Below are 10,020 nucleotides of genomic sequence, written 5' to 3' on the forward strand. Positions count from 1 at the left end.
CCGCTTTGCCTATGAAGATTTAATTGCATATCCGCGAACTCACGTATTTGTCTTTTTTGCCCCGGTGGATAGTTCCCAGAAAGTCACCCATCCAGATACTACAAATTAAACATGTTGGTTATATGTGATGCACATCGTTACACATGGCAATTAAAAGTTGAGTCGAGTGATCCAACTGACAAATACGAAGGTTTTGATGTAACCGAATCAAATGGGACGATTTTAATGTAACCGAATCAACAATATGCGATGCATAGTATTCAAAAAGTTGTACACATGTTTGGTGCACAACAATTCGCATGTTCAATTCACAACATTGGATGATGTCATGATGATGATACATTTGAAAATAAGAATCCATTCAAGGTTTCATGCACTCCTCCGTGATGGGGGACTTCACTTAGAATATTGTTCCCTTAGAAAGTGACTAAAAGCACAAACTTGCAATTTACTCTTTCCACAAAAGCAAAATAAGAGTGATAATCATTGCCCACTAGATTTAGTAAACTTTTATAGGTATTTGTATTCAACAACATGATCATTTTGGAATCTAATGTATTATCAAAACTAAATTCGTTGAATGGAGTTTGTCACATACTGTAACATCCCTTGTAACCACCAATATTGTCCGCTTTATCCACCGAATAACATATTTGTTTTTGTCCTATCCGAAACTCAAAAGACCGAAAACACCAATATGAAAAAACCAAGTGGTTTTATGTTTTTGTAAAAACCAACGTGACTGGTTGGTATTGAATGTAATCAAGTAACAAAAAACTGAACCGAATTTTTTGATTTCGTTCTCTCTTTATATAACTAGTTATAAGAATTTAATAAATATGTAACTCAGATATTTTAGCCCAAACGTGTAATATCAACTAGTTATTCGTTAAAAAATGATTTAGGCCCAATTTCATAGGCCATATTTTTTCTTTCAACCAAATTTTTTTAGGCTAAAATGGCAAAACCGAAAAACCAAAATCGAACGGTTTTTTGAAGTTTCCGAAACTGAAATTTTGGTTTTTGCACAAAACCGAACCATGCACCCCCCCCCCCCACAGGTGCTTCCAACGTAAATTGCCAAGCACATTTAACATTAAAAATGCATTTGTGGTATCGAAGCTTAGACATTCATAACGTATGTATTGCTCATATAAATAAACGCCGTGAGATTTTCCTGAGGTGTCACATAAAACAGTTTCGTTTTCTTAATCTGTTATAATACTTCTTGTAATGAAATGTATAATTCTTATTTATTTGTTGGATCTTATTTCTACACAAGAAACACTATACTACTATAGTGTCAAGTATAAACACACATTGTACATCCAAGTTTTTGAAGTCCATTCACAAAAAAGTCTTGTCTGATCATCTACAAACTTTCCTTTTCTTTGATCATTTAACCGCGAAATTACGCATTTAATCAAAAAGGTTTGAGCTTTTTAATACGCATTTAGCTTATCTTGGATGTGGAAGGATACTTTCCGAATCATCTTCAAAATTCAAAATCTCGTCATCATCAAGATTCGTCGAATGGTGATCATCGTGTGAAAATGTGATTTCTGAATTCTCGGATTTATTTGCTTTTTGTTGGTTATGTGATTCAAACATCTTCTTTAGTTGTTTTGCTTGTTCTTCTATCCTCAACTGTAAGTTCCTTTGAATCTGAACTCAAAAGTAAAGTCAACCAAGTCAAACTTTGACTTTTGGGTCAAACAAGTCAGTTTTCAAGTTTAAAATCAATCCAGAACTTACCTCTAATTGCTCATGAAGTTGCCTCTGGACTGTAAGTTGCATTTGTAGAGCATCTTTAAATTGCATCCCACTGATATACAAGTCAAATTTAGTAAATATAACTCAACTGTCAATAAAAAAAAAAAACAAAAAAAAAACTAGAAGAGTTTTATATATGAAAGAAAATATAAACATTACGTTGTGGTTTCAATCTGCGATATGGTATCCATGCCGGTTCTCTTCTCAGAATTACCTGCAAACATAAAAAACATGATCATAATACATTCTTTAAGATCAAATACACTTCAAATTGTAGGCTATATATATTTTTGTAATATTATATTTTTTTTAGAGTTTTTATCATATTCCTAAGATCAATTTTTTAAATTTTTAAATAAAATGATCCAATTACAATAGAGAGACAGGTAAGCGAGCAACAAGTTGCGCCGCCACCCCTTTTGAATGGCAAAACTGATCCTAGTGAAAACAAAGTTATCGTTCTTCGACGTCGTTGAGTTACTGTGACCCGCTGAACTCTTTTTAGAAACGTAGCAACATCGGGGGCAAGGGACCCAAATGTATCAAAAACAAAAGAAATGAAGGCTTGTTGATTTTCAACACACGCCTTCTCGTGCTTAGCAACTTTTCCTGCTAGCAACAAAATCGATCTCCCTAAGCCCGACAAGAGGGGACACCCCAGTAAGGTCCACACAAGCATGCTTCCCCCCCACCCATCCAAACACAAGAATGTCCGCTGGTCGGAGAGTAGACATTCCTTCACGCGGATCTGACAAGAAATTCACATGAGCCTCTTTTTTTGTCGAGATTCCCGCCCGTTTTAACACATCACAAAGGGCATCACTGACCAAATAATGTCTATATTTAAGCCCCGTGAGTTCTTTGCAATGAACCGCGTGTTCACCAAAATTATCTAAACACATCCTAAGATAAGTTGGAGTATTTGTTAATTATGTATCTCTATATTATTGTTCTTATTTGTACATTACTTAAAAGACTTTTGGTACTTTAATAATTATCTTGTATATCTTTTTGTCACAAATAATAAAGATATCAAAGTTCTTCATACCTTTTGCAGATTTCGGTAAGTATTTTGCCATTCTGTATTTCTGCAAGATCATTATACACATATATATAACTCATTTCCAAAGTAATAAATCTGTAAAGATTCTTAAATACAAAAGCTATAGATTTTTTTATTAACTGAACCTGTAAATGACTTTTGACATGAAAGATTGTTAATCCTTCCGAGTCCATCAGTTTCAGTATCGCCTTTGGCGTCGCCTCTAGGAAAATGAATAAGTTAAATCTAAAAGGATTAAAGAAAACTCAAATACGCGTAAAGGATAAAAAGGTAATTTTATTAAAGACAGAACGTACTTTCGGCACCACCTAAAAAATTCACACACTCCACAAACCTGTCATGGATATCTTGAGTCCATCGGATTCGTGTTTTACTAGGGACATCATTTCGATGATTTGTACACTTGGATGAAACTTGTCCTGATGCTTGTCTAGAATGACCAAAATGCCCTTGCTAACGAACAAAAACATCAAGTTCAAGATTTTCATCATGACAAAAAATACGAGATAAACAAAAAACAAAAAAACCGTTGTCATGATGAAAATCATGAGTTTCATGACAAATAGTGGGTGATCAAAATAATAAATGACTGTTTGTCATGATGAAAATCATGTCATCATGACAAACAGGCAAACTGTCATGATAAAAAAAACAATATCCCACTGTTTATTAGGACTTTCATAAAGATACCGTAAAATAACGATGAAAACAAAAGAACTTACGACAATATCCGGATTCCCATCACGAAAAACAACGGGCGACGTTTGTCTCCAATCCGAAACATCCGATTCATCAAGTAATTTTCTTTTTAGCTCTCTAATCTGATCTTTTTCATATTGATTACCAATACTCATGTTATATGATCCATCACAAGAACTAAAATGATTAAACTTCATCTGTGCTACAGATGACACATCATTTTGCGAGAACCCTAAATATCGTTCAGTCGCTAAAAGCGCGGAAGCTGGTGATCCAATCTGTTCAATGATTGTTTTACTACAAGGAGTTTGTAGTCTGTAACTTGTCATATGTTGTTGATGTTGATCTTCTTGTTCTTGTTGGTTGACAACTTCTGAGGGCAAAATGGTAATTCCAACTTGCCATGGTTGATGTTTGTAAACCATTTCATGGTTACATGTACCAATCTTCAAAGTGTTCATTTTTTCTTGAAACACAGTTAGCAAAAAGGTTTTTTTTTTCCAGATCAGAACTTGTATAAGTTTCAAGATAATAAAAAACAAAAGGCTGGAAAAGTGTATGCAAAATTAGGTTATGAACACAATGGAAGTCACTTTATATATATATATATATATATATATATATATATATATATATATATATATATTATTCCTTGTGAGAATACAAATCAACATCCATTCATCTTTCGATGATTCCAATTCATTTAAATATTAAATATAAGGTTTTTTTTTAAAAACAATTTTTTAGCTATGTTGTCTTAATAAATAAATAAAAAAAGTTATCTACATGATTTTATTTTATTTTACGATTGTATTGTATAACAAATAAAAAACAATTCTTTCACTAGGCGTTTAGGACTTGTCTTTGTCATTGGACCTCCAAACCCTGTCTAAAAAAGGTTAAGACAACATACTAATTAATTAAACTTCATGTAGATACATGACTACAGAAATTTGGTTTAATATAATTTTAATTATGAGATAATAAGAGAATATAAGAAAGGCATCTGAATTTTTTTTATATAAATACATAATGGGTAAATTTTGGCATATGTTCATATTTTTCATTTTATTCCAAATTAAGCACATATTCAATAAAGTAAAATACGAATAATCAAATCTTTAAGCGTGTTAGGCTGAATTGAATCGAGGTATAATATGTACTTCTAGTAATAGATGAATACAAAAGTACCGTATCACTATCAAATCAACTCCAAGTGGAGTGAAGTGGTTGGGGAGTGATACCCGACATTTTAATGTTATCAACATGATCTCAACGTGGAGGATTTGGATGACTCCCTCAATCCACCCGAACTGACAAGCCCGCCCGAGAGAGACAAAACAAAACAAGTGGTAAGTTTGTCATCAAATTTAACGTTTAAATGTTATATGATTTATCCACTAAATTAGATGCCTTTAACACCACCTATACAGGAATTGAAGACGAAAAATCCGAGTGGGATGAGGATGAGGCGAGGTGAGAGGAAGTCATGATGACTAAAATTGATTTCGCAAATGTGCGATGGAAACGAGCATCAGAAGTGTTGCAAGATTGAATCGCTAACAATTTACACTACACATATCCCGAGTTACATGGTTTCAAGTAGGGTGTGCATGTGTCAATTTTAGCCCAAAATCATAACCATAACTGAGATGTCAATTATTGAATAATCATAACCGATTGGTTATGGCGGTTTCGGTTGATTGATTTTAAAGGTTATAACCGACCAGTTAACTGTGGATTTGAGTCTAGCTAAAAATAGCTTTAAATAATATAACTCAAAATTATTTGGGCATATAAGCTTGGGCTTAAAACTTTTTGACCATAGTATAAATTGTTATTACACATGTGTATATATTAGCATTAAAAATACATAAAATCTATAATATTTAAAAAAAATACATCTAACTAGTTCGTTTTAGATTTGGTGGGTATGGAAACCCTTTTAACCATTACCGCTCACTATTGTCAGTTTTCAAAAATCATTTAGCCGACTCACTAGTATTTATACAGTTTGATTATATTAGTTCAATTTCATCTCTTAATATGGTTATGAGTCGGTTAATTCGGTATATCGTATGTGTTCGAACATATACAATTTAATCAATATGGTCATCACCCCCTATTTATATCAAATGAGATTTAGAAGTTTTATGTATATATGTATGCATGTATGCGTATGAACATAAACAAACGAAAGTAAATGAACAAAACTAAACTAATTTTTAGTTGATGTGTCATTTCCATAGTTTGAAAGGACAAAGAGTCGTAAAGTAACTCCAAAACTTAACGATCACATAAGATTTATTATTAGTATTAAATCAATTATCTTTCGATTATACTCATGGTTTATCAAGAAAAGAACATCATGCATGCTAATATTGCCGGTTCACCAAAGTTAAAACCATCTATTTTCTTTATATTATCTTAACTTCTTGTGTATTCAAACAATACTACTTTGTCGTTAAGCTTAATCCTCTATAAAAGTTAAATTCTCTTTTAAATATTCAAACAATCTATATAATAAATAAAACTTTCTAACGTCACATGTTATCATCAAAATATTTCTTATAAAACTTTTCTCTCCTCTCTCATATTAAATACATTTCCTTTATTAATAGTTTTGTATTTCATTTTTTTCTTTTTAATCTTTCATTTTCTCTTTTTAATATTTTTTTCTTAATTTAAAAAATTTAATACCAATATAAATATGTTATTGTTTTATATAAATATATTGTATTAGTTATTAATATGGTATTTATAAGTAATCAATTTTCATGTTAATTTTGAATAATGATTACAAAAATCAAGGTTTTAAATCTATAATATATTAGTTAGTTAATATTAAGGTTTTATAAGAAATGATATTATTGGATGAAAAGACAAGATTAACTTAAATTTAAAATTTTAATAAACTTTAACTTATTAAATATATATGATTGTTTACTTAATTAATTACAAGTTTTTTTTCTTTCAACCCCTTAAAAGAAAATTCACTATTGATGTATTCTGAGTGTTTATGTTAATATAAACGAGTTGGTTTCTTTATCTGGTTAAAGTATCAAACATGGTTCAAGTAAAGACAATTTTATGATTAGAATGAGTTTTGGTCACGGGTTGGTTTAAAAATAATCATTTACAACTTCTTTTTTAATTGATTATTTAATCAATTCATCATTTATGTTAAGTTCATCATCTTAAAAAATCACAAAAATATAAACACCAAACTACATGTTTTGGTTTTCAGGTGGATAAGAAAATTTCTTATATTTGGAATTGTTAGACATTAGCACATTGTTAATCAGATGATAAATTGTCTTTTTATATCCTTCCACTATTGAATATTTCAAAAAATATATATTTCTTTAGTGAACGAATTGCACCAAAAATGAGGTCATTCAAGAAATTAGCAAACATTATTATCCTGTTTTCGGGAGATGAAAATATTACCATTTTTCAAATGGTATCTATCAGACATAAAATGATATGTTACAAAAAAGTATTAGTTTCATGATGTTTTAAATTACCTCAATATATTAGGTTGTCAAGTCATAGGTTAACCCTAAAAGCCGATGTTATGTTGCTTAAAATATTAACTAGAAAATTGGTCTATGCAATGAAACTAAACTACATATGAAAATACAATATGATAATCGTGCTATAGAAGCTGAAATCATATTCGGAATCAATATTGGAACTAATACTATTGTTCTTAAAAAAAATCCTACACCTTTAAATAAAATAAATAAATTTCAAAGAATGAAATTTTCACTTTATTTTTGTTTGTAATGAAGATTAATAAAAGCTAAGGTCAATCATTGTAGATAGTTGGTTTGTTTTTTAGACAATTTATTTTAGCTTATGATCAGTTATGTGTTGCATTATCTAGAATTAAAAGCAGAAACAATGTGAAAATACTAAGTTTTGATATAGAAAGTAAAGTTATAAATAAAACTACAAATATTGCGTACAAAAAAATATTTTAAAATTTATGAATTTTGTAATAACTATTTATTTCCAAATTGTGTAATTTATTCTACCACATAATATATCTTTATATTTTTTGAAGATATTTTTTATATTTTACATTGTGTTATTATTTGAATAAAATTATTTATTTAACACGTGTGCTACACGGGTAGCTAACCTAGTAACATTTATAACACAAGTATACATTTGGTTTTTTGGTAACATGATGTTTTGTATATTTTTATAGTGGGTCTATTTTTTTTAACATCAATTTGATCACTGGCGGGCCACTGGTTGACACGACCACACTAATAGTATACATGCTACCGCGTGCGAGCTTAAAAAGTCTTGCCAAGACAATGCTAACAATAAAGTGTAAACATGTAAACGAATAAACGTTAATTGTTCACAGTCGGGTAGTTCATTTATCTTTTATTTAATAAACCAACAAAGAAGGAACGAAATCATATATTAATTTAATAAAATGGACAAACATACAATACATGTCAGTTCGTTCATTTACGTTCGTTAACATTTCTTTGTGCTTGTACGTATACGATTGTTTATGCATGTTCATTTGCACTTGTTTGTTTATATTTGTTCATTTTTTTTGTTTCGGTTTTTTTCATTTACGTATATATTTATTAGTTATTAGTAATAATAATTAGCCCGTCATTTACATATTCATTCGTTTATATATCAGATAATAGAAACTTTGATTTGGATATTGTTGTGTACCTTCAGGCTTCAACATGTTGGACAATGGACATCGTTGAATCCTTTTTTGATAGTGGAATTTACACTTTAATTTGAATATTAATGAATCAAATAATATATATAATGATTAATGAAGGATACCAATTAATTAAATTATCTTTTGGTTTTGTTTGACAATATTAAATCGGTATTTCTATTTTTATCTTATTTAAATATTTGTGTTTAGTAATTGTGGTATGGTTATTTGTGTAATTTAATGAAATAATATATTAATAATTATTTTATAGTTGTTGGCTTATCATTGAGAGGTTGCCGGAAGAGGAATAAACCTCATTTGGATTTAGCGAATCTGACCTCTAGGGTTTTGAATGGATGGGTAATTCGTATTATAATATTCATTATAAACTTTATTATACGAAAACGTATATTTTTTTCATACGATTTTTATTAAATGTATATCCTCTAAACTTGTTATCAATTATCATTTTTTTAATATTATTTAGATGCATATTAGTTCCTTCAATATTTTTTTTTTTACTTAATATACTCCAATAAATATATCAAATTGAAATCTTTTTTGTTGTTACTAATTTATTATTATTATATCAATATAGTTTTACAAATAAAATAAAATATCGACGGTGATAATAATAAATGTTATTATTATGATTAAGTGAAGGATTAATCTTGAATATTAATAAAGTTAAGGTTTATTATGTTATTTTACTTATTTGAATTGTAGTAGTTTTAGGAAAGGTATGTCTTAGAGAGGAAGTTTAGTAAGTCTATAAATAGGGTCTAGTTTATTAGTGAGAGTTGAGAGAGAGACAAGAAAGAGTCAAGGAGTCTCATCTTCATGTACGTTTGATAAGTTCGTGAAGTTCGTTTGTTATGTTCATTTGATTATATGAAAAGAGTCGAGTGTTGTCACCTCAATATATCGTGTTCGTTTGTTTGATAAGTTAGTTTGATATAATTGTTTGATACGTCTGGGCCAACAATTGGTATCAAAGCTTTGGCTTGTTGAAGACACGGTTCGTTACATAGAAGACGAGTCGCAAAGGAGGTTCGATTACCATTCAAAAGTTGGTTGGGTTTTGTTGTTTTGGTCCACGCCAGATCAAAGAAAACACTTTTGGAGACGTGTTCGAGAAGCCTGAGAAGTTGTAATTTGTGTAGTAATTATAACACAATTATTGTGTTGATAATATTAGCCGCCGCCACCACAAATAAGGTCAATTCCTTTTGCTTTAAGTTTCTTCTGGGTTGATGCAAATAAAAGGTTAATAATTATTTTGGATAATTATAAGTTAAGTAGGTAACTTCTCGTTTCTACAAACTGAGGAGTTTTTCCTTTTTGTTGTTTTGGGCTTTGTTGGGAGTGAATAATTTGTGAGAAATTGTTTGGGATTTTAAAATTCAAAAAGTAGTTTGATTATTGAATCATGTCCGGTGATAAAGAAGTAGGGAGTTCGGGAACAATGAAAGAATCGATTGGTGGTTTTGTTTTGCAAGCACCGAAGTTAACTTCGACCAACTATGCGTCGTGGTCGGTTATGGTGAAAATTATTTTGGGTGCGAATGGTTTGAACGATGCAATTGATAAAGAAAAGGGTAGAAGAAAGAAACAAGTTTATGGCCTTGGGTGTTATCTTTCAAACCCTACCTGAAGATGTGATGCTTCATATGGCCAAGTATTCGGAACCGAAAGATGTTTGGGAAGCGTTAAGAGTTCGTTATCTTGGTGCAGAAAGAACTCAAAAAGCTCGTGTTCAAATGCTAAGAACTGAGTTAGATGC

General features: G+C 30.2%; 1 protein-coding gene across 2 annotated transcripts; it reads right to left on the minus strand.

Moving 5' to 3' along the window:
* Positions 1-1,213: 1,213 nt before the first annotated feature.
* LOC143560119 (uncharacterized) lies at positions 1,214-4,063 on the minus strand. Of its 2 annotated transcripts, none has more exons than XM_077048494.1 (7): positions 3,559-4,063; positions 3,133-3,289; positions 2,962-3,038; positions 2,822-2,861; positions 1,933-1,987; positions 1,756-1,825; positions 1,214-1,665 (listed from the first exon to the last, which is right to left on the minus strand). In XM_077048494.1, exons 1-7 carry the CDS (start codon positions 3,994-3,996, stop codon positions 1,459-1,461), a joined length of 1,044 nt encoding a protein of 347 aa, XP_076904609.1. In that variant the 5' UTR covers positions 3,997-4,063; the 3' UTR covers positions 1,214-1,458. The 2 variants fall into 2 exon arrangements, with proteins under 2 accessions (XP_076904609.1, XP_076904610.1); XM_077048495.1 differs by having other exon boundaries at positions 1,215-1,665; positions 3,562-4,063.
* Between the last annotated feature and the right edge of the window lie 5,957 nt (positions 4,064-10,020).

The sequence above is a fragment of the Bidens hawaiensis genome, unplaced genomic scaffold (genome assembly GCF_021521415.1).
Source record: "Bidens hawaiensis isolate Kalapana, Puna unplaced genomic scaffold, B.hawaiensis_p1.1 tig00020226_1, whole genome shotgun sequence".
Lineage (NCBI taxonomy): Eukaryota > Viridiplantae > Streptophyta > Magnoliopsida > Asterales > Asteraceae > Bidens > Bidens hawaiensis.